Source organism: Xenopus laevis, chromosome 9_10S (assembly GCF_017654675.1).
Source record: "Xenopus laevis strain J_2021 chromosome 9_10S, Xenopus_laevis_v10.1, whole genome shotgun sequence".
Classification (NCBI taxonomy): domain Eukaryota; kingdom Metazoa; phylum Chordata; class Amphibia; order Anura; family Pipidae; genus Xenopus; species Xenopus laevis.
This window is the reverse complement of record NC_054388.1, coordinates 29,967,826-29,992,880: the sequence shown is the minus strand read 5'-3', so window position 1 is coordinate 29,992,880 and position 25,055 is coordinate 29,967,826. Positions and strand designations below refer to the sequence as shown.

General features: G+C 39.1%; 1 protein-coding gene across 12 annotated transcripts in view; it reads right to left on the bottom strand.

Annotated features, from left to right (window-relative positions):
* Positions 1–25,055, bottom strand: part of LOC108702718 (RNA binding protein fox-1 homolog 3) — a 614,603-nt gene that overhangs the window by 13,275 nt on the left and 576,273 nt on the right. For 10 of the 12 annotated variants that reach the window (XM_041578500.1, XM_041578497.1, XM_041578495.1 and 7 more), the window contains 9 exons: positions 20,432–20,569; positions 17,771–17,824; positions 17,058–17,150; positions 14,914–14,974; positions 13,050–13,103; positions 8,459–8,591; positions 5,766–5,805; positions 5,062–5,120; positions 4,331–4,409 (listed from right to left, as the gene is read on the bottom strand). In XM_041578500.1, coding sequence (XP_041434434.1) covers positions 4,331–4,409; positions 5,062–5,120; positions 5,766–5,805; positions 8,459–8,591; positions 13,050–13,103; positions 14,914–14,974; positions 17,058–17,150; positions 17,771–17,824; positions 20,432–20,569 — 711 coding nt within the window. Of the gene's footprint in view, positions 1–1,060; positions 2,405–4,330; positions 4,410–5,061; positions 5,121–5,765; positions 5,806–8,458; positions 8,592–13,049; positions 13,104–14,913; positions 14,975–17,057; positions 17,151–17,770; positions 17,825–20,431; positions 20,570–25,055 lie in introns of those variants that run through there. The other 2 variants (XM_018238349.2, XM_041578494.1) reach the window with 2 other exon arrangements.

Below are 25,055 nucleotides of genomic sequence, written 5' to 3'. Positions count from 1 at the left end.
GCGGACAAAGATCATCTAGTGTATGGCCCTTCAGGTTTGTAGAATATTATTGATACATGTATGGTGAACTTAAGAGGCAGATTTACAAAATTTTACAACTCAAATGAAGTCTAGCCACTTTCATTAACATATTGCAAGTTTGTGTTAAAGAAATGTACACTGAAACATAAAATTGTGCCTAATTAATATAATTTTTCATCTTTCCAGTATACATTTATTACAAAAATCTATGGTTTTAAAGTTATTTATAAATTAAATTGCTATTAAAAGTGGTGTGCCTGCCCCCTTCTGTTTTATGCCATGGTATGCCATAAGCTAGTTGCTTATAGGGGAAGTAAAGTCTAAAATAGATTAAGGCTAGAAATGCTGTATTTTGTATACTAAACACGACCATTAACTTACTGTACCAGAACCCTAATCAAACAAATGATTCATGCTTTCAAAGTTGGCCACAGGGGGTCAACATGTAACTTTGTTAAACATATTTGTAAGACTAAGACTGTGCACATGCTCAGTGTGGTCTGGGCTGCTTAGGGATCATCATAAATTATCAAAACAGCACTAGTCAAATAATATCTGCCAGAAGCAGATACAGCAAGACTGATAATCAGAATAGGCAGACTGCACTGGGTTCTGTGTTGTTATGTAATCTAGTGTGTATTTTATAGTTTTTGTATTTTTTAATACAAACTTTCTCCAACTCTGCAGTACCAGTGGCTGCAGCAAAATAATCCTTCAAATAGAATCCCAGTGTATCTGTTTAAATCTGGCTCCATGATCTTTGTCCCTGCAGCTGGAGTTGGAAACCGTAAAGGGGATGTAAAGGCAAAGATAAAATCTTATACAAATCTCTACACAGCTTCAGTTCTGCATGGCTGGGAAGTATGGCGGGGGCTCCCCCTGCTGTTCATAAGTATGATTGTTTCCCTGCAGAGCAGTTAGGGACTGTCTGACAATTCCTATCCACAGCAGTAAATGAAGAGAGAATTTCACAGTCAGGTTTCTTATAAAAACAGTACACATTTTTTGATTAAAGTATATTAAAGAAAGTAAAAATGGGATTTTATTTTTTTGCCTTTACATGCCCTTTAACAGTGAAGAACGTGTCTGTAACTAGAGGTAGGCAGAAGAGACATATGCCTAGGTTGTAAAGGTGTAGGGAAGGGGGGACATAAATCTTCTTCTTGCCTTCCTCTAGTTCTGCTTAACTCAGGTTGGAATTAGGCGTAGGCAGAAGAGGCATGTGCCTAAGGTGCATCAGGAGGGTGGGGGTTAGGTAGTATGCTGGGACCATAGGCATGCACCTCTGCTGCCTCCTTTAATTTTGGCCCTGCGAATCAGGATCTACAGGCAAGTGGCTTGCAGGGGAAAAAGTTGCCAGAGGAAGTGGGAGAGTTGCGGAGCAAAAGGGCACAGGGGTTGGGTTTTGAGGTAGTGAGCTCTGGCTACATTGTTTCAGCGCAGAAAGGGCCAGAACAATTTGGTATTTTGTACTTTAGATTACATAGATAGATATTGGATTTGCTTAGAATTGCATTTTCTTTCATTAGGTGAACTTAATCTTTACAACACCTTTAAACCTTTAATTTAAAGTATGTATGCCAAATTTTGCCTCACATGAGCTCTTATTGTAACAGTAGCACCTGTTTATGTAAACAAACTCTCACTGATTCCTGATCATAATTAAATATGTTCAGCTAGGAAGGGAGCACTATGGCCAGTAGGAAATTCTCGTAGGTGTACTATTGCTCTGTTATTTAGCCAGAACTGCAGAGAGTTCAGGTTATATTAAGAGCTTGCATAAAACATTTCAGCTTGCTACCTCCTCTTTTAAGTGGACTTGACAGCCATTTCATCATACAGCAGGTCACTGCCAACTAATTCAACCCAAACAATTAAGTAAGAGTAATATAAGCTGGTTTGGTAATATATATATATATATATATGTATTTTTTTTTAAATGAAAATATACATTAGATGTGCCTGTCAGAAGTAAAAAACCCCTTGACATCCATGAGATTAAGGGCTATTACAAATGGGCAAAAATAAAATACAACCGGCTCCCACAGTTATGGAAAGAGCAGAATCAGGCATAATTCAAACAGTTACAAAAAGTCATTACAGAAGGTAAAGTTACAAAATGATCATAGGTACATCCTGCACAGATATTTATATACACACACACACACACAGAGGGGGTCAGCAGGGTTGAGGTAAAGGTTTGTCGTTCCATGGATTAGGCCAGAGGGGGCAGCCCTGGCCGTTTCTTTCATGTTCTGTGGACCCATCGCCCCAGATGTTTTAGTATTTGATTTATTGTTTTTGTATAGATCTCATGTTTAGGGTGACTGATCACTTGCTAGTAGGGGGTGAATCGACTGCAAGTCCCTCTGTACAGGCTAGCCTGCAACATCAAAGATGAAAAACAGCCAATCAGAAGTGGGAAAAAAAGACATTTTCACTCTCTGCTCTTCTCTTGCTTGGAGATAATAGGTTTAATTGGCTCTTGGGGCCTCAGAATATGTATTTGACCGGTTTATGATAAATTTGAGCTGTTACCAGTTGTGCTTCGCTCATTTGTTTGAAAAATCACACATTTATTAGATGGGCGTTTGTCTTGTCTTCTGTTTAGTTTTATGCCCATATCACCCTTCACATAGTTCTGATTGGCCGGAATAATGAAAATTATGCTCTAGCCAGTTAAACACTTGTATGCTTTGCAAGAGAAGAGAATGGTGTAGAAGCAAAATAGAAGAAAAAGAACCAAAAAAAAGCACTCCGAAATATATATTAAGAGCAGAACTGTGAGCATGAATAGGGGCAGGAACATAAGCAAGAAGAATGGTATCAGGAGGTAGGAGGGAGCAGAGCAATACACTATAGAGAGAGAGGGTATGTACGGTTAATGGTGGCTTTTAGCTAGCAGCTGCATTGGAGAGCAAAATGAGGATTTAGCAATTGGGGTAACTGGAGAATCTCCCTCTTGCAGTTGCATCTTTTTCTTCCCATTTGATTTCTTTTGATTTTTTGTGCATGAATTAAGAGATGAATTGGCAAGTGAAAAACAATGTTTTGCTTTGATGAAACCTCTCACAATCGTGAGAAAGGAAATGATGTGTGTGTTTTTTCATCTTTGATGCTGTTACCAGGCTAGCTAAAAACAAGCATTAAGGCAAGGGGCTCTTCCAGTTAACATTCCTAAGGTGGCACAAAGATTCTTGATATTGTCAGATGATCTATGGTAGAAGTTCCAATAAAAATGTGTAACAGCAGGAAATGCAGAACCCAAGACACAAGCCTACAAAAGGGTTTCGTTGTAGAACTCCACTTTCAAACTTTCGAAAAATACTGGCAGTAGGTCCAAGGTAAATACTGCCAGTCGCCTGGCTACTAATGTATGTCCAATGGATAGAAAAAAACAGGATAAGTGTACTCTATTGATAAAGAAAATGTGCTAAACTAATGTCACCAGGGAGTAGTTGTTACTAGTACTTTTCTTTAATACCTATATTAGCATTTAATCATAGGCTGATATTTGTCTACATTTTATATTGCAAACATAATCCAGTCTTATATAGAGCATGATTAACACTTTGGAAAGCACATTATAAGTGGAAGTAGATAGTATGATTAGCTAATTTACAAAATTAAAATTGACTTGAAAAGACTTTTCTTTATGGACAAGTGGAACAGTTTAAGATGTTTGGCTCTTTTTTAGAAATTTGGACATGACCTTGTACATAACATGGCAAAAAAGTACGTGTATGCTTGCTTGTCTAACATCTCTTTCCAAAATCACGAATATTATTATATAGTTGGTCCTGCCTTTGCTGCTAAAAGAGCCTATAACTTCTCATCTTCTGGAAAGGTTTTGTACTATATGTTAGACATCGCTGCTGGGATTTGCTTTAATTTAGCCACAAGGACATTAGTTGGGCTGGCCACTGATGTTGGGGATCAGGCCTGACGTGTAGCAGCATTGCAATTCTTCCTAGAGGTGTTCAGATCAGGGCAGCCAAGTTCTTTCCATCCCATCTCTGAAAACCTATTCTGTATGTAAGTAATTTATACAAGGGGTAATTATCCTACAGAAAGAAGAGGCCTCCCCCAATCCGTTGCCACAAAGTGGGAACCACTGAATGGTCAAGAATTTGATGGCTGTGGCTCAAATAGCCAGTTTCAATTACTAACAGGGGTGTCCAAATATTTTGGTTTAATCAAGTATTATAGATATGTATGTTTCCTTAATTATAATTAACTCTTTTATAATAAGATTGTCCCATAAACAAAGTACAAAAACAGTGCAGGTGTTATTCCAAAGCTTACTTACCATCGTTCCTATGCTGTATGTAGCTGCAGGGCCAATGGTGTGGTGATATGGATCTGCTGCTGCATACACTCTGCCATAACTGCCAAGAGAGCCCCAAAGAACATTACCCATGACTTGTAATCATAATATAGTTGGTTCCTAATAACAATATTGCTAAATTGAGGATTAAATAATGATTGTGGAGAACTATTAATTACTAGAAACACCAACACAACTATAAGCATACGGAAATAATTTGCAGTTCAAATAATCCGCTCATTCAGTTCACCTCCAAAACCCAATTGCACATACAAAATCAGAGATTTGTTTCACGTGAACAAGGTAAAATGTTGTTATGGACCTGGATAAAGTGCTGATACTCTACACAAAGTGTGAATGAACTTTCCAGAGGTTCTTATCAGCTGATAATAGTACAGAGAGGCCTTGGCTATAGCAGACCTGGAGTACAGTATTTCTGTACAGCTGTAGATTCTCATTTGATGTGCAGCTATTATAATGGGAAAATATTAGAATCATGATGAGGTCACTACTGTTTTGTATTAACCAGTGGCATGCAGAGGCCTGGGAGATTAAGCAATAGAGCATTCGATTGTCATTCCATATGGCTTTGTGTTTTCTTGCAGATTTAGTACAGGGGTAAAGCAATAAAATTCAGTCCATTTGCACAATAAACCCTACTGCTTATGATGTGTTACTAGACTAGGTGTAACCCTGATGGAACTTTTGTTTACCTGTCACTATAGGTCGCAGCTGCTGCTGGTTGGGCATATCTGTAGGCTGCGTATCCCCCCTGTGAAAAGAATAAAAAGGATAATAGTTAAGGGGGGTCATTGCACTACTGGTGGTCTCATTTCATAATTGTATGGTATACCATATATAAAACATGCTAAAAATAGTTCTAAAGCTTTAACAGTTCTCCTTTTCAGTGGTACAAATATTAAGAATAATTCCTCTATTTAAAAACAGACCTTTGCATGGCTATTTCTCTTATGTTTCGCTTGTACCTGGAAGGGTCTGTTAACATTTCAAAGCACAGTGCATAATCTTCTTCTGCTTTCTTACAGCTCTTCAGTTGTGTATTATCTAGTGATCTATGTTGGACACAGCCTCGAGATAACAACTCAATCATCTTGTTCGTGTGACCTGTTCTACTCTTGGTGTCCTACCCCTTTTGTCAGCCCACCCTTATTAGCAGTGGTATGAAAGACTTTCATCTTTTCAAAGGTTGGTGTCCATTGCAGATATGTAGAATTGCCATGCAAATGTTTTATCTGATATATAGCAAAAGTTTTGTGAAACCTGGGCGTGTGATGTCCATCTTACTTTAGTTCAAGCAGCAGACATTTGCAGGGAATTTGGCAGTCATGTTGCACACTGACCACAGCAAAATCACATAACATAAAGAACATGCTTTAAAAAGATGCTTTGGACTTACGTAGATTTCTGCTCCGTAGAAGCCATCTTGGTAAACAACTCTGAGAGAAGATATAGAAGTTAGACAGCTATGGTTATTTACCAAAAAACAATGTAACATGACCAAAGACACTAAACTACAAGCCCATATTCAGTGTAAATGCTTTCACTTTAAATACATCCTGCCTACCTGTAGCCTAAATGAGATGCAGTAGTAGTTGTGAAAATGAATTTGGTGATCTTTTACTTTACTTAGTTACTTCAGAACCTGTGGGGTTCCTTCATCCAGGGGTGACAAGAAACAATGATTCCCCTGAATTGTGTTTTTAAATATTCTTTGCAAGACAGTTCCTCTTTAGCTGCCTGGGTTGCTCACCATTTGTTTTCTGAAACATTTGCCAATTAACTCACTTGGGGGCTACTAATCCCTACTGCTAACATTGGTAAGAACAGAGCACTGTGACATTGTTTAGCCCTACTTCCTCAAGTCCTGAGTTTTATTCCAGCCCGGGCACCATCTGCAAGGAGTATGCAGCTGTATGGGTATAATCTAACTTTCTCAAACATGACAAAACCATAAGGGCAAAGGGCTCCAGAAGAAGTTGACCGTAGTCTGCATGTGTTGTGCTTATCTGATAAGGACCTTAGATTCTCTGAACCTTAGAATCTCTGAAAGTGTGGCGTAACTTGTCAGTATAAATAAAACATAATAATAACAAGCTCTGACCCATTTGTGCTCACCCTCTGAATGATGGACAATCTAGATGTAGACACTGATCCAGCCAAATAATAGCTCCACTGACACCCAGAGACATTACACACGATGGTGGAGCTCAAGAACACTTGTTTCTAGCAACCATGGATAAATGACAATGTTATATGCCAAAGGCTGCAGAATTCCATCAGAAAGAAAAAAAGATTTTGCAAAAAATGTGTGCTTCTTCTCATTGCTGAACCGCGAACCATTGCATGGCTACATTTTATGAATCTACTGCTATACATTTTGGGGATGCAGAAGGTCTTTTAAAGCACTCTACTTCTGGCTTCTGCTGAAAACACATTTCCTCCAGAGAGTCTCCAGACATCTCACAACATTCCAAGCATCAGTTGAGCCAAAGAGAAGTGTTAGGTTTGACCCCAATACCTTTCACCTTAGCAAATGTTATCATGGGTTTCTGACTACTAAGGAATAAAAACTGAAACAGGGGATATAGGGTTGAACTATGTGAACACACAGTTTATCAAGCCAATGCTGAGATTCACACCTTTTGTTTTAGGGTTACTGTTCAGACCAACTGTAGCCACAATAGGGGGTGTTTTGGCCCTATCAGACATGTAAGATTAGGCTATAGTATCCATAAAGCACTGGTTGGATGCCAGTCTCTACAATTGACTGTCAACATCTTGTGAGATGCTGCCCATTCTTTGGTGTCCAATTGCTCTGTATCATGTTGCATTTAGTCACCTATAAATGGCACCTTGTTTTGCCAAGTTCCATTTATCTAATGCTTCCAGCTCCTCCCTTACTTTGCTCCTGTCACAGCCAGTCCTTGTGATTTATACATCTAAGCTTTGTTCCAGCATCTTGCTGGCCATTGGGTTCCATGCATATACTGTGAATCTGCTCTATCTTGTCATGGCTGCATTGTCAAGTTGACTCCCATTACACCCTACTTGGGATTGACACTTGCAAGGCAGCAGGTATTGGACTGAGGATGGACAGGTTATTGGCCCATGATTGGGGCACACCAATGGGCCTGCCCAAACAATATCTGGCAGAAAACTATGCTGGTTTGATTTTTTTCTGCGTGTTCATGTGGTCCTGTAGGCAGGCCCCCTATGTACATTCTAAACATTGGCCCAGCATGTAGGTGACCAAATTATGCCCACATTCATTTGTTTGGCAACTTCGCCAAATTACCAGATCTGCCAGTGTATGACCAGCTTTGATTAAATGCCTTCTTCCCCTAGCACAATTGCTGTGAAGAACCAAGAGGTGGGGTGAAATGTATACGTGTTTTCTGTTTTAATGTTATGGTTAAAACAAACAAAAAAAATAATATGAATAATATATTTTCAACACAAGCCCTATTCAATAAGTTCATTTTTGAACAATGTGTAAATGCCCCTTTAGTCCCAAAGGAAAAGAATACTGTAATAGCTAGAAAGGAGCTACAAGGAAAAGCTGGCTATAAAAAAAAACATATCACATAATGTGCACAGAAGCACTGATGAGTTTGCATTAATAAATACCATTTTAGGCTTAGAAACACAAAACTATAGTAAATGCCAGAATGATACAATGGCTGAGCAATCGACTATTAGTGCCCCTTAATCTACTGTAATGATAAAAGTCATCTTAACGGTGCATTACAACTGTATCTGTGAAGGTCCAGTAACATCCAGGCCATATCAAAAATTCCTTGGCTGATGAAAAAAACACGTTTATTTTCAATAATCTTTTAATGACCCAATTTCAGAATAGCTACCCTCTCCCATTAATGAGATGTGGAGTTATTAGAATATAACAAATATACAACAACAAATCCATAGTTATATTGCGGAAATAAAACGGTTTCATTCTGTGACTGTAAAAAAAACATTTTGTGATTTAATTCCTGTAATAAATGAATAAATACTGTATATATTTCTAGTACTGGTACCCTATGGACAGGCTCCTCCACCACTACATTATATATGTTTGGTGATACTTACGCCCCATAAGTAGGAATAGGTGGGGGAGGAGGGGCAGCACGGAACGTGTTGTACACCGCTCGTCCCCTTCCCCGTAATTGTGCCCCTCGGTATGCAATTGTTGCTCCTGCAGGAGGGTATGGGAAGCCAGTTACTGTCAAAAACAAAAGCAACTTGTTAATTTATCTAGAATAATTACTCTCACTTCAGTTTACTGTGCATTATACATTATCTTTCTAAAGCTCGCAAAATTGTGGTGGCTCCTCCAGTCCCTCTTGGATAAAGTGCTGCTGGTTTTTGTTCATGAAAATTCCGACAGATATAATGTCAGATCCAGGTGTGCTTCTTGGCATTTGCCTCTACCTGTTGCCGCTCCCTTCCCTTTTGCGTGTACACAAAAAGAGGAGATTCTCCAAGACAAGAAATTGGAAATTTGGCTTTTTGTTGCCCTTAGTAATGCACTTATTAAGTTAAGATTCTCAACTTCCCTCATGGTAGAAGTACCCCGTCCCCTAGTCCAAACAGCTACTTCTGGTAACTTTAAGAGCCTAATTTCCGGTCATCAAACTGAAAATTTGTCTCTTCTACTGCAGAGAACACAATTGTGATCTCTGCACTAGCGATGCAACCCCCACCACCCGGACCAGCTCTTGCGCAAAGAAGGTAAGCACTGGGGAGCGAGGGGGGCGAAATCACAGAAACCGCCTAAGGTGAAAAGAGGCTAAGAATTGCCCTTGATTACGTTACAGGTGCCAAGTCAGTGTCACAGACAAAAGCAATACAGACAGAATCCTATCAGAAAACCAATTTTAAAAATACCAGAAAGGGTACTATCATACTATATGTATGACTATGTTCTCCCCATGTCTGGCTCCGGATCATATTGTGTGAATCTGTTCACTGGGGCATGGACTATGTGAATGATGTATAATCTCTGTAAACGCCTATGGAATATGTTAGCGCTATAATTAAAGATGCTAATTTTCAGGATGGATGTTGGATAGATAATGTACAGTAGTAGCTAATAACTGACCAGTAGGTGTCACTGGAGCATTTCTGTTTCCAAAATATCATGAAAAATGGTTAGCACTTGCCTTGGCTATTAATCTGATTTATATATACAAATACACACACACACACATATACACTGGGAGGGGGAAATATTGGAAATGTATGGGACCTATTTATTTATATTACAAATGATTTTCGCATAAGAATTCCAGCACAAATGACACTTTTATGTTAGCAAATCAAAATGCTTTTTTTTCCAATTTATACAAAATAATTCAGTGTAAGAAACAAACAAAACTCTTCTGACATGAGTGTAAGTGTAAGCTTTCCTGCATTTTACGGAAGTGATATCGCCTTTTATCATTAAAACACAGGTATTAAATAAAATAATGCAAACACCTGCTTTGATATTTATATAAGAATATTAAGGCTATTGGAGTTCCACAACCTATTATATAACCGTCTGCAGCCTTATGCTTTAAATGGTTTGTTCACCTTTAAATTAACTTATTATTATGATGTAGAGAGTGATATTCTGAGACAATTTGCAATTGGTTTTAATTTTTTATTATTTGTGGTTTTTGAGTTATTTCGCTTTTAATTCAGCAGCACAACTGTTTGCAGTGTTTTAGCAATCTGGTTGACAGGGTCCAATTTACCCTACCAATCATCCACTGATTTGAATGAGAGACTGAAATATGAATAGGAGAGGCTTGAATAGAAAGGTGATTAATAACAAGTAGAAATAAAAATACATTTGTAGCTTAAAGAGCATTTGTTTTTTAGATGGGGGCATTGACCCCCCATTTGAAAGCTGGAAAGAATCAGAAGGGAAATATTTTAAAAATGATAAAAAGAAATAATGAAGGCTATTCTATAACATACTAAGAGCAAATCTGCTCTTTTTTTTATGCTTATTTATCATTACATTTTCCCGAAAACTTGCTTTGTGGGGAAAATTCAATTTTCATGTTTTTTTTTTAGATTTCAGAAAACTCTGATTTTATCAGATTTTTCACCCGAAAACTCAGTTTTATTATGATTATTTTTGCTCGAAAACTTTTGGGTATTGCACAAAACCCAGCGTACATCAAAAAATCATTGGGACATCTCCCATTGATATAAATCATCGACAGGTCTGAAATGACAGATTTTCTTATTCGGACTTTTACATCCTCAGGGTTTATAAATTCCTAAAAATTAGTGATTTTAGTCAGATTTTATGAAAAAAATCACAAATTTTTCGTGATTTTTGCATTCAGAGTTTAGTAAATAACCCCCTAAAAGTTGACTTAAAGGTGAACCACCCCTTTATTGCCATGGAAATCCTTGGCGACATTGTTTTCTTATATTATACATTAGGGGGCTAGTTTTTTTCCCTCTGTACTGGAAATGTTATCTGTCAAGTTGTTGCCATGGGCTACTAGAATCAGAATGACCTTTGCACCTGTTTTAACATTACCTCCTTTCTATACATAGCAATTTTTTTTCAAATGCTGAGCTTGCCAATTAATTTCATTATAAACAGCTGATTCCAATTCCAATTATTCTCCCCTTTCATTGCTGATTACAATATTTAAATCATTGTCATTTAATTGAATGTTAAGGCGGTAAGCAAAACAAGTGCAATGAATTAGAGCATAGAGAATAGGAATTCCACCTTGATTGGGGGGTATTCCTCTCTAAATATTCATGATATCCTTAGATAATATGTATTTTCACAGCAAACTGCTTGGGTTCAGTCATAGAGACACAGCATTGGATGGCTACCCCAATGCTGCATTGTGTGTACTGTTTTTGTTTTTTGTTATAGAACTCTGTGCATCGTCCACTGGGCGAAACTCTGCAAATGTGAAAAGTATTCGTTTAAAATGCCACATGTAAGGGGTCATATATCCCTGGAAGGGGTTACTTATGACCTCCTAGGCAGCGCACTTTCCAGAACTGACACAGGTCTCTCTGACTGTTTGTCAGCCCTATTATTTATGTGGCATGCGAGTGGGGAGGCATGTAGGTGTGTTGGAATCCTTTATCTCAATTTGCTTTTTAGAGGGATGATTAAAATATTGCATGGGTATAAAGCTGGGCATACATAAACAACATATAAGCTGGTGTTTACCCCCATTTGGATGCCAACATGTCATCTGCATGATTTTGGCCCTAATGCTAAAGGCATACAGGATGATTTCTCCTTCAGCATAATTTAACCCATGGAGAAGAATCCAATGCCACCTCCCATTGACTGTAATAGGAGCTCCATTATCAGAGGTTCTCAGTCTTAAAACGCTGAAGTGCTGTATAGGCAGTTCCCACTAAAGGATTCTGAAGGTGGCTGGGATAGTTTCAGGCACTTTTCTGCTGGCTGAACTATTTCCCATGTGCCATTCGTTTTTAGCTGGGCTTGGAAGATCTACCAGTTTGCCAAGCTATTGGGTCTTTGTCTAATTTGGCCTGTAGGTGATCCTTGCTAAATTAATTGACTAAATAAATATGTGTTGTCAATGGAATGGATCTGTCAAGTATGGCTAGGTTTCTATTAAACATTTTAATCTGAAGCTAAACAGGATGCTCTGTGTTGGTCAGATCTCCTGATATGCTTCTACATGGGCAGATGTTGAATGCTATTTTGGCCTTTTTTGACCAAGGAGTTTTTGGCCCATCACATGGGTGACTGAATTCAATAAACATCTACTTACTCTGTGCCCTGGTCATTCAGAATCTCTTTAAGTGTATAGGAGTTTTAAAGGCTTGTTTGGTTTGGAATGTACAGTATGGCTACACAGAAGCAAATTAGCATCCACGAAAATATTGTGGTAGATAGAAATAGCCAGCTTTTAGCTTGTTTTTGGGCAGAAACCAAAACCATGCATGTTAGCATGTTGACAAAAACAAAATCCTAATGTGTGTTTACTGTAATTTTTTTGGAGACAAGGCCTAACATAAATCTACATGACAACAATCATTGTATTGTAATTAATTTACGGTGACCTCTGTTATGTTGTTTCCCATTTTTATTTGCCATTCACTTGTGTAATATGCTGCATTTACTGAGAAGGTATACAAGCATATAATCTACAGCGCAGCTATACATTTTTTGCAATGTGGCGGTCAAAAAGATAACAAAATAAATTGCATGTGGCGCATCTGACTAGTTTAACAACAGAAGAGTAGGAAAATAAAACTGATATAAATAACGACTTTACAGTCGTTCTACACACCAAGGCCCCTCTTTGTAAGAGGTGGTGCAGATGTACCATTTCCAACGTTGCTTTTTACAGCCCTGTTTGCCTTGTAAAAAGCGGTTCAGTTATAAAGCCCTTAAGTATTGGCACAGCCATTTGCAGAAGGCTTGCACAGAAATAAGTCTGGTTAGTAAAACTGCATGGGAGATCAAGGTTTCTATGCAAGGTTTCTACATTTCCATTAATTTTAACGGCCTTTGTGATTCCAGTATAAGACTAGGGTATGCACTTTTAGGAATAGGTGCTTGCAGACTTATTCAAGTATGCTGTGAATTTTATAAAAAATTGTGTATTATAGTTTGGTATAAAGGATATATATCATTATTATTGTTATTATATGATATAAAGTATAAACATACCGGCATAGAACTCAGGTCCATATACTGCTCCAACCACTGGGTTTAACTTCCAGCCTGAAAGAGACAGATTTGAAGGGAATTAAAAGAAAATATTCAGCTTCCAAATCTCTATCTTTTCTTATTGGCTAATGAGGAAAACATAATAATAATAATTAATAGGAAAGAGGAGAAAGGCATTTAAAAACTACGGGGCAAATTCACTAAGTGCCGAAGCGCCGAACGCTAGCGTTAATTCGCTAGCGTTTGGCATTTTCGTTACTGCACAAATTCACTAACGAACGCTGGCGTAGTTTCTCTAGTGTTACTTCGCACCCTTACGCCAGGCGAATTTTCGCTAGCGATGTAACTACGCGAATTCACTAACTTGCGCAGTGTACTGAACGCTACCTTTTACGCTAGACTTCCTTCGCCACCTCAGACCTGGCGAAGCGCAATAGAGTAGATAGGGATTGTTTCAAAAAAAGTCAAAAATTTTTCTAAGTCCCATAAAACGCTGGCGTGTTTTCTACATTATGGGTGATAGGCTGAAAAAGATCGAAATTTTTTTTGGGGCTCCCCTCCTTCCCCCCTACATTTCCTGACTCATGGCAACTTACCTAGACAGTGGGCACATGTGTAGGGCAAAATAAAATTTTTATTTGATGATTTGAAAGTTTTCTAGGCATTTGTAGTGCTGATACGTATTCCTCCATTGAAATTTGAATTTCGCGCCGTATGCAAATTAGCCTTCGCTAGCGTAACTTCGCTTTACATAGCGAATCAACGCTAGCGCAACTTCGCAACCTTACGCTACCCCTGTGCGCAACTTCGGATTTGAATTTGCAGAGCGCTGGCGAAACTACGCCTGGCGAAGTGCGGCGAAGTTGCGCCTGGCATCTTAGTGAATTTGCCCCTACAAGTCTTTTGGGACAGAAGCTGCATTTAATGAATATAAAGGGGGAAGCTGTTCTGGGAGATTAGAAGAAAAAGAGGTTCCACCTAAATATTCGGAAGGGTTTTTTTTAGCCACTGACTAGATTGAGCTGAGCCATCAGTGCAGCTATGAAGTGAGCCTGGGATCTCAGACTCCTCTATTGTATACACTGATGAAAATAACTGATTTAGCACATTTGCCTTGTCTGTATCTATTACAACCATACTAGTACCATAATTTAAAGGAGCAACACTAAGCAACTAAACTGGTAAAAGGTATGGAAAATCATAGCTATGAGGTAGACTGGCCAAATTGGGGATATTCACGCTGGAGAAGAGGCGCTTAAGGGGTGATATGATAACTATGTATAAATATATATGGGGATCGTATAATAATCTCTCTAATGCTTTATTTACCAGTTGGTCTTTCCAACTGACATGAGGTCAACCATTCTGATTAGAAGAAAAAAGAGGTTCTGCCTAAATATTCGGAAGGGGGTTTTTACAGTGAGAGCTGTGAATATGTGGAATTCTCTCCCAGAATCAGTGGTACGGGCCGATACATTAAATAGCTTTAAGAAAGGGTTGGATAGCTTTTTAGCAAGTGAGGGAATACAGGGTTATGGGAGATAGCTTGTAGTACAAGTTGATCCAGGGACTAGTTTGGTTGCCATATTGGAGTCAGGAAGGATTTTTTCCCCCTCTGAGGCAAATTAGAGAGGCTTCAAATGGGGTTTTTTTTGCCTTCCTCTGGATCAACTAGCAGTTAGATAGGTTAAAAGGTTGAACTTGATGGACGTGTGACTTTTTTTCGACCTAACTTACTATGTAACTATGTATGAAAAGGGTTCAATAACAGCCAGCTGGTCTATCAGGTACCAAGTAAAAGTTCCTGTTTATCTGCATCCCCCTAATGTGCTATTTGTTTAATATTCCGTTTCTGTCCACTTACCATTTGTGTAAGGGTTCACCGGTTTCTTGTTTGTCATAACCCGAGCAGTAGCATTATTTACCTGGCAATGTGATGAGAAAATAAAGTTCACAAGAAAAATAAGAAAATAATTTTCATAGTCATTAATACATATTTAAACATAGACTGAAATATATTCATTATGATAAGGGTTGCTTTTGTGCCCTGAGTGCTTTAAGGGCTTCTGCCCATAGTGTTTATAATGACCCCAAATGAGCTACATGATACAAGTGATTATAAATGATGACATTGCAATGTTCCAGTTTTATAGTTTTTCCAAATCTAGATCATTTGAAAAAAAAAAAAGCAAAAGTAACTGGTAGCCAATCAGGACTGAAGCCTATGGCTACCAGTACACACCATGAACAAAACACAAATGGTAAAAAATTGCTAGCTTCAGAAATACTGAGGCTGGATATTATATCCTTCAATCCTGTTTTAGGGCTCAGAATCCTTAAAATCAGATAAAACCCTGGCAGCCTTGTGTTGGTATATATTAAAGTCATATATCTGATCCATCAGCTTACAGATGTAACCGTGTCTGGTATGTGTATTGAGTTGTCAACTGTGTGCATTTTCTGTGATAAACATTTCTGCACAAAAACAAGGCACAGAGAGTGTTCATCAATAAATCTGAATTTCTCAGCCTGCAACCCAGACATATTTATGTGACACTGTTCAGCTTCCCATGTGTATTATCTGTGATTATTCCCAACTCAGCAGCTATAAAAGCATAATCTTTAAGAGAAGTTTCCAAAAAAAGGCTTTGTTCCTCCTACAAACTTGACCAGTTAATATGTGTAGTTTGGTGATATTGTGCTTTATGAGTAGTTCCTACTCGTTCCTGGCTCAGTTTCACGGCAAGTCAAATCAGCAAAAAAACGGCTGCTATATATTTTGTTATGATACACAGTGGGGCTGGCAGGATGTGGGACTGGAGAGGGAGCAGACTGCAGTGCAGGGTTGTGCCAAATATCACATTTTACAGTCCGGTCCAACACTGAAATGCTAAGGGATATTGTGGCTGAAGAAAAATGCTTCATGTAACCATAAAGAGCTAATGTGAGCAATAAAACAGCATATAACGGGCAGCTCTGCAGAAATGGTAAGCAAGAGGGGTGTCTTTGTGCCTGAACTGCTTGCAGACGGAGATTGAATGTATGCTGAGATTTCTTAAAACAGCATCTTATAACCAAAGAAAAATTAATATTTTGAGGCCTCCTAGATTATAATCAACAAAGTTGTCATTGATCCCTGTTCAGAGCTGAACCCTGATAAACAGAGCTGGGTTGTGGAAAAGGAGGAGTCAAACCAAAAGACAACCAGCAACAGGAATCCTGCTTTTAGCATGGACAATGTTCTCAATGGCAGTCACATTTTCACATTCATATCTATTGTGCTGCACAAAACTACCTTCCAGCGACCTCTCAGACTTCCTGCACTGCACACAGTTAACCTGTTGCCCCAAGGATTCCTAACAGCTATAGGGCCGTGGGTTACATTTAAACCCCTAGCCTTAAATTAAATTAACTTTTGCTATGTTATAGAATGGCTAATTCTACGCAAATTGGCCTTCATTTTTTCTCTTTTATAGTTTTTTTTAATTCTTTTCCTTCTTTTTCTGACTCTTTCCAGCTTTCAAATGGGGGTCACTGACCCCATCTAAAACAAATGCTCTGTAAAGCTAGAAATTCATTGTTACTGCTTCTTTTTATTACTCATATTTCAGGCCTCTCCTATTTATATTTCAGTCTCTTATTCAAATCAGTTCACGATTGCTGAAACTACAAACTGGAGAGCTGCTGAATGAAAAGCCAAACAACTCAAAAACCACAGATAATAAAAAATGAAGGCTAAATGCAAATTGTCTCAGACTGTCACTCTTTACATCATACTAAAAGTTAACTCAAAGTTGAACAACCCCTTTAAGATACTGTTGACTACACAAGCAGATATATGCCTCTTTTGCAGTTGTTTTCACAAGACAGTATATCTCTCTCTCTCTCTCTCTCTCTCTCTCTCTCTCTCTCTCTCTCTCTCTCTCTCTCTCTCTCTCTCTCTATATATATATATAGCATGCGACCAAATGATTTTGAATTAGAAGTACAAACTTATATGAACTGCACCTCTATTTTTCTTCCCTCAACGATTGTCCCGTTCAGTTTCTCCCGTGCGTGATCTGCATCCATACTAGTTTCAAAAGTTACAAACCCAAAGCCCTAAAGGACAGGAAAGTGGATAGGGAAGAGGGTGGCAGAAAGAGATATCCAGTAACAGTGTTAAAAGACAAAAATTAATAGAATGAAAAGTAGAAAAAGTTAAAGTGTCTGTGATGGAAATGGGAGCAGGTATGAAGAAAGAATGAAAGTGCAGAGGGTGTTATAATAAGTTAAAGGGATGCAGTGGCAGTTATTCAAGAGAAACAAGTATAGCATAATATAATGGTTATGCATTGCTACTTTCTGTATGCAAGTCTTCTTACTAATGGCATTTATTACATAATAAACAATGAACAGAAGGGCACATATGAAGGATTAGGTGTAATTTTATCCTACCCCAAACACTCTTAGAACTATTACTAAGAAGAGTGATACGTGGCACAGACAGCAGGCAAAAGATAGAGATATAATTACTGTAAGGCCATCCTACCCACCACTATTCCCCACTATATCATGATAACATTGGAAGCAGGTCCATGCGACAGGTCAGAGAGGCGCTCTCCTGCCCCTGTTCTAATGCAGATAGGTTACATGTGGAAAGCTCCACTGTGACAGTCAATGATTTTCTAATCCCTTTATATCTTCAGGACATACTGCACTAATGAGATATCTCCACTCACCTTGGAGCCTCGCTCGTTAAAAATGATTTCCACGTCTAAAATCTTTCCGAATTGCTGCAAAAGACACAAACGGGAAATGATCATTGAGAGTGTGAGGAGCATTTGTCGGCGGGGGTGACGAGAACTCAATCGCTCGCAAAAGGGCCCCCCAAGATGGTTAGCACAGGTGCTGAGAGCATTAACACTAACGAGCAGGGCAAAGAGACTTATATGCAGTGCGAGATGACGCATTACTTAATTAATACTAATTGCCTGTCTGAAACCAAGGAATTCTGCCTCGTTTAGGAACAAAGAGTGATAAATGATACTATTATATTACAGTAATGAGTGAAGAATCAAGATGAAGGGGCACACCTCTCAACCTGCCATATCAAAGAACATGTGGGAGGATCCTGGCCAGAGGATCGCGCTTGCAAGAAAATGAGAGCACTTACAGAAAAAGAAGACAACTACTGGCATTTACAGTGGCATGAATGTGAAGAGGGCTTTATTTGTACAATGTAAAGATAAAGCCAGTGAAACAGAATACAGAAAAATGTAGCAGGTGGACTTCTTCTCAGAGAATAAACATTTTATTGAACAAGGAAAGACTTAATGAACTATAGTCACAGCTGGTATGGTGCAGGTGGCCAAAGAACATCTTGAGAACTTGAGTAATGGTTTAAAAATCACCATAGGCAGAGCGTCTTTGCTGTATGGGCAATCATGGTATGGAATGGCTTATCAACAGTTGTTTCATTGGGGAGGGGGGTATTTGTAATTATGATTTGCTGTCAATAACTGAAGCAGGGAGCAATGCAGTTGCCAGAAAGGAATAGTTTCAATGAGGCTGAATTGGCTGCATGGTTTCTTGGGCAAGGTATGAAATGACAGAAAAGAATAAGCTTCACAAATATGGGTATGATCCCACACAGTAGTTCATTAAAGGGATCCTGTCATCGGAAAACATGTTTTTTTCAAAACGCATCAGTTAATAGTGCTACTCCAGCAGAATTCTGCACTGAAATCCATTTCTCAGAAGTGCAAACAGATTTTTTTATATTTAATTTTGAAATCTGACATGGGGCTAGACATTTTGTCAATTTCCCAGCTGCCCCAAGTCATGTGACTTGTGCCTGCACTTTAGGAGGGAAATGCTTTCTGGCAGGCTGCTGTTTTTTCTTCTCAATGTAACTGAATGTGTCTCGGTGAGACATGGGTTTTTACTATTGAGTGTTGTTCTTAGATCTACCAGGCAGCTGTTATCTTGTGTTAGGGAGCTGTTATCTGGTTACCTTCCCATTGTTCTTTTGTTTGGCTGCTGGGGGGGAAAAGCGATGGGGGTGATATCACTCCAACTTGCAGTACAGCAGTAAAGAGTGATTGAAGTTTATCAGAGCACAAGTCACATGACTTGGGGCAGATGGGAAATTGACAAAATGTCTAGCCCCATATCAGATTTCAAAATTGAATATAAAAAAATCTGTTTGCTCTTTTGAGAAATGGATTGCAGTGCAGAATTCTGCTGGAGCAGCACTATTAACTGATTCATTTTGAAAAATTTTTTTTTTCCCATGACAGTATCCCTTTAAGAAACTGTGGAATCCATATTTAAGAGTATAGCAGCATGGATATACCTATGTTACTTTTTGAGAACAAATTATGAAATATTGGGCCTGATCAAAATATTATTTGCTAATTGGCAATAGGCAGCTAATTAAATATGCTTTTTTTGTGTTGAGAGGAAAAGCCTCTCTGTTTGCTGCAGCTGTTGCCTACTAACATGGCTTCTAGGTCATGTGTAGCAGGGGTCCTGCTGTGTGCGAGGGAACACATCAAGCAGTAACCCATAAAAAAAGATAGGAAAACTCTCCACTTCCTTTATAAATTAACCCTCTTATACTGGTGAAATGTTGGACTGGGTTGCCAGGAGCCCATCAGAACACCTTGGAGTATAGGCCCACCTGTCAAACTATTTTCATCCTTTCCTCACTCAACCTTTTTAGTCTCTTTCCTTTACATACTACATAATCTACACTTCCATCTATTTAGCCTCTTTGTTGTGTTACAATACAGAAATAGAGAATGAGCATGAAATAGGCCAAATTATAAAAGCAGGAGGTTCCACTGACACCTGGGACCACCCAGAAATTTCTTGGTATCCCAGTGGGCCATTCTGACACTGCACTAGTGGTTCCTTTATTTTGGGACTTGGTTCGTAAATGTAACCTTTCTTAATGTAAGCAGATAAAATACCCATACACATAGAGCACTTTACAGCAAACAGCCATAAACAGGAACAAAATAAACAGAGAAGAAATCAAGCAAGAAGAGGGGAACCTGGGGAAAGCAAGGGATGGGGGGATGCATCACACAGAAGAGTATTAGTGCTGTAAATCTTAACAGCTCCTAAGAGAATAAACAGAAGCAGTTCACTGATCAGTCTCTATGGACCGCGATTCATAATTACAATAAACCTCCCATTTGATTGAAGCTGAACAATTAATTTTTCTTTGACTCTGCAGGTGGGGGTTTGATGAGAAGATATGGATGAATTCCTCTTATAAGGGAAGAAGCTTCCATGACTGGAAAGGTAAGTGCATAACAGCAGCAGAAGCCAGTGTGCCCAGTCTGAAAAATCCAGATACAAGTTCTGCTCTTTGCAATGAGAAAGATACTTACTCCAAACATCTGCCGGAGGTCAGGATCTCGAAAGCGGAAAGGAATATTAGACACATGTAATCTCTTGGGTTGTTGCTTCTCTGTGGTCTCTGGACATTGTAGCTGCTGACTGCTGTCTGTCTGTGATACGTCATCTGTCTGTGATGCAAAGAGCAAAAATAAAGGAGACTATGAGTCCTTAGCCAATGCCCCACATCTCCAGGGTCACCTCCAAGCACTAGGAAAATGTCTCACTGAGTCCTTTGCATACAAGTGGGTGTTTATGATATTTACATTTTAATAAAATTGCATTGAAACAACAAGGTTTGTTTCTGATGAACTATATGCAGCTAGCCCTGCTATTGCCCAAGGGACATTGTGTGCAGAACATTGCTATACATATATTGTATTACCTTATGCGTTATCACCTCGCTCTGCATGTTATTAAAGCTACATTGGCTAATACAATACTCTGACTCTTGGGCCAGCTCTATTTTTACTACACAAGTACAGGTGTAATTACATTAAATCCTTAATTTACTTCTAATAAGTCAGGTTATTATTTACAAGGCATTACATTCAATGCCTGACCGACTTTTAAAGGAATTGCTCAGCTATGACAAATTCCTTTTCTTTAAAATAGCTAATAAGGGAAAAAAAACCCTAAGGGTTGATTTCCCAATGTCTGGTAATTTTTACTAAGTGTAATGATGGTATTACAGCTGTAAAATCCAATGTTTTGCTTTTGTCTGACTCCTTAATCTTCAATTGTAATTTGCATTAAATATTCAAAGATGTTTGGCTGCATCACATCCTAGACTTAGCACCCACATAGTATCCTTTCCATTTACAAGCTTCAGGCTTTGAACCCTCAGATAGGATGTGACATAGGCAAACATGGTAGATGTAAAGCCATCTGCCGAGCTCTGAATTGGGTAGACTTTAGGAGAGAATGGGGGTGGCTCTCAGCAATTTGGATGATGCAGCTGAGAGGGTAGCATGACTATATTTCAGATTTTTTTGGATAAATCTCTAAATAAATTTTCCTGGAAAATCCCAGATAATAATAATACATCATAGGGGGTACATTTTGGAGTGCAATTGCCATGTTTTCCCACAATGCAGCATTTTTCCTGCGATACCAGCGTTATTCAGTCATCAGGGAAACATAATTGCAGCTGATGTATTAAAATTAGTGCTTTTGCAATTGCTTGTTGGTGTCATTGCTGGTAAAGGGTATGCCTACCCTTTTGGCACAACTGCACTGTGGCGATTGATTCAGGACACCATGTGAACCCTGGAGCTACTGCCTGCTTTGTAGGTGGGGGTAACTCCAGGGTTCCACTGTGGCAGTAGACACAACTAAGCTTGATTCAGAACAGGAGATGAAGGATTAATCAGGGCTGAGCGCAGCTACAGTATATGGATTTACAAGGAGTGCCTTTGTTCAACTGTAACTATACTAGCAGTCGGAAATTGTTTTACTTGTTGGCAGCCACTGCAGGATTCACAATAATTTACCAGCCAGCCCTGCACTGGTCATACATCATTTATTCATGCAGTATCAGGAAAATATTTTTTAGAGGCAAAGGGAGGGAAAAAAAAGAGCACTGTAAGGACTCATCCAGAAGTGGTCCCTAGCATATGATTAAGTGAGGGAGCTACAAACAGGGTCAGACTGGGCTGGCGGGACACCGGGAAAAAACCCGGTGGGGCCCACTGGCCCAGACCAGCTATTAGTGCTGCTCCCTGAACTCTGTTCTGACTCCCGGTTGCTGTTGCAAGCAGGAAAAAGAGGTGGGCGCAGGGGAGCTGGAGGGGGGTTATGAGTTGGTGGCCCCAACATAGCAGCCCAAGTTCGACCCTGGATACAAATATCCACCCACACAAATGTCATACTGTCCTGGTGTCATTTATCATTACATTTGTTCTTTTTTACAGTTGTTTAAAGTATTTCTAAACAAGGGAAAGCATGTAAAGTAGATGAGAATTTGGGTCATTTATCAGCTTAAAGATACAATAAATCTTGTCCATTTATCGAACAAATCAGCTGCTATTCTTTTACTGCCAGAAATACCTATTCCCAGCCTCCATTGTTTCTGAAGAACAGATTTTATCTCAGTTATTAGACTCTTTTGCCATTAGGTTTGCTTATTCACACAGGATTGCAGTATATTGGCCCAATTACATTAACCTTCTGCAGCTGATGTTCTGCCCTCTGATCTCCTTAATGTAGAACCACCTATCTGGCCATCCCTGCCTGGTTAACAGTACTTTGTTTTTGCATGGTGGCACCCAGAGTAGATGCACAAATGACAAATATGTCACCAGAATGGGACATCACCAGACAAGATCTTGACCTGAATGAAATGGTGATGTTGAAAACAGGCTTCATGCTAATTTCTGTGTTATATTATAGATCCACTTCAACTTTAAAAACTGTGCAAAGAACATTGTTACATGTATGGGTTGCTTGTGAGGCTAATTTCACAGCTGGCTTTGTTTTTTAAAGCCAGCTGGTTTTGTAGACCAAGTCTGAAGATTCATCCCATGCAAATATTGGGAGGCGTAGACCAACTAGTATTTGACAGGGACTCATACTACCAATTACCAATGAGATCCATACAATTTGGACATCCATATGTTACCGCATAGTACAGTAAATGACTGTTTGGCCTGTGGGCCATCCGATTTGATAACCCAAAAAGAGATCAATGATAACTGTCTCAAGAAGATCAATGTTTCATTTTAAGGCAAGCCCTAAAATGTCTTAGAGATTGATTTTCTCCTACCGCCTCTTCTACTAATAAACCAATCCAGACATCAAGTATCCACTATCAATCCTGTAGAATTAGCAACTTTGCTTAGCGTTGGGTTATCTTATACAAGTGCTGCAGCAATAGATAACCTACCAATTATGCCAGGAGGCCTTTTGCTATCACTTACTCATATGAAGCCTCAGTGGAGATTTACAGGCAGCGTGTGATAATGTTGAGTTAAAACATGCTTCTTGCAGAATTTTAAAATGAGTGCACAACGGCTAACCAGTATCCATAACCCCATCTAAACAAATGGTTCCATTTGTTATTCAAAAGTGGAAAAGGGAGAAATGATTTGCCCCTTTCTACTCTATTCATCTCACTACAGAGCCAAATGAACTGTAAACATAAGAAAGGCTGCCTAATGAGAGAGAGTCTAATATCTAGGAGAAGCCATTGATAGGACCGGGCAAATGAGATGGACAGACTCTTTGTATTAGTAGCTGGGTTAAGAGGTACAGCTGTGCCTCCCAAAGAAAAAAACATGTCCCCTAAAGGTTGCAAGTGTGTATATGGAGGACACAGCGGTGTCTGTAAGCCATTTTAAGAGGGAACAATCACTAGCAAGGGAAAGAAAGCCCCGGCAGAAGTCACCAGGTGCAATACTCCTTTGCAGCTAAAAGACAACAAGCACAGCTGTCAGCCTGGAGGGTACTTGTCTATAGGAACGGCTAATGCTCCCATTTAAGAGGAGAACTTAAGTGATTCCCTTGCAGCGAGACACAGAGTGCTGCAAAACAGAGTTAACTCCTTATTTGCCAGAAAATAGCGGATACCTGGACTGCTGAAGCAAGAAGAAATGCCTGTCATACAAGATATGATTATGGGTTCTTAGAATCCCCATTCTCTAATATTTGTCACTGGATAATGTCAAGAAGTGACTAATTTTTGCCAGCTGAATATTTGAATGTCCCCCATAAGGAGCATTGATGCAGCGGATTTCTGCAAAAGGCCCATGTTTTAAGCTTCCAGGTGCAAGGAGCTAAGAGAGAGGTGTAGTAGTAAACTAGAGAGGTACATTTCCTGAAGAAAATGTGAGTGGTGCTTGCCGTGGCAAAACTCAGGCCCAAATCTGATTGGCTGTTGTTGCCCCGCCCCTTTTTTTCCTAATTGTGAACCACAGTCACTCAGTGACTAACATACCAAAGTTTGGGAATGCTGTCATTTAATGTGTAAAAATGGCAGCATTTCTATTTTTTTCTATTGAAAATCAATGAATGAAATTTGATTGGTTGTTGGTGGCTCCGCCCACTTTTTCTAAACTTGAAGTGGAAACCCCCAGCGACCACATTTGTGATATTCAAGGTCCCTGACATCAATACTGAGAGAATGGCAGCCTTCTTAATTTTTCCCATTAAAACCAATCAAAGAAATCTGATTGGTTGGTTTTGGCTCCACCCACTTTTCTTAATTTTAATCCCAGTCCCCCAGTGACCAACTGTGCCAACTTTGAGGAGGCTGCCATTAACCGTCTAAGAGCGGCAGTAGTTTAAAATTTTCCTATTTAATTGAATGGCTGAAATTTGATTGGCAGTTATAGACTCCGGCCACTTTTTGTAAATTTTGGCTGCAGTCACCCAGTGACCCACGGTGCCAAGTTTGGGAGCTCTGGCTTTATTACTGTGAGAATTACAGCTGTTTACATTTTCTCATTGAAGTCAATAGGGAAAATCTGATTGGTTGTTTGCGGCTCCGCTCACTTTTTTGGGTCCCCAAAATAGGACAGAAAAGTCACAACACCCCATTCCCGAATAAGCTGAACGGTTTGACACCTCATTCATGGGTCTGCGACAAACTAATTATTCGATAAATTCCCCATTATAAGT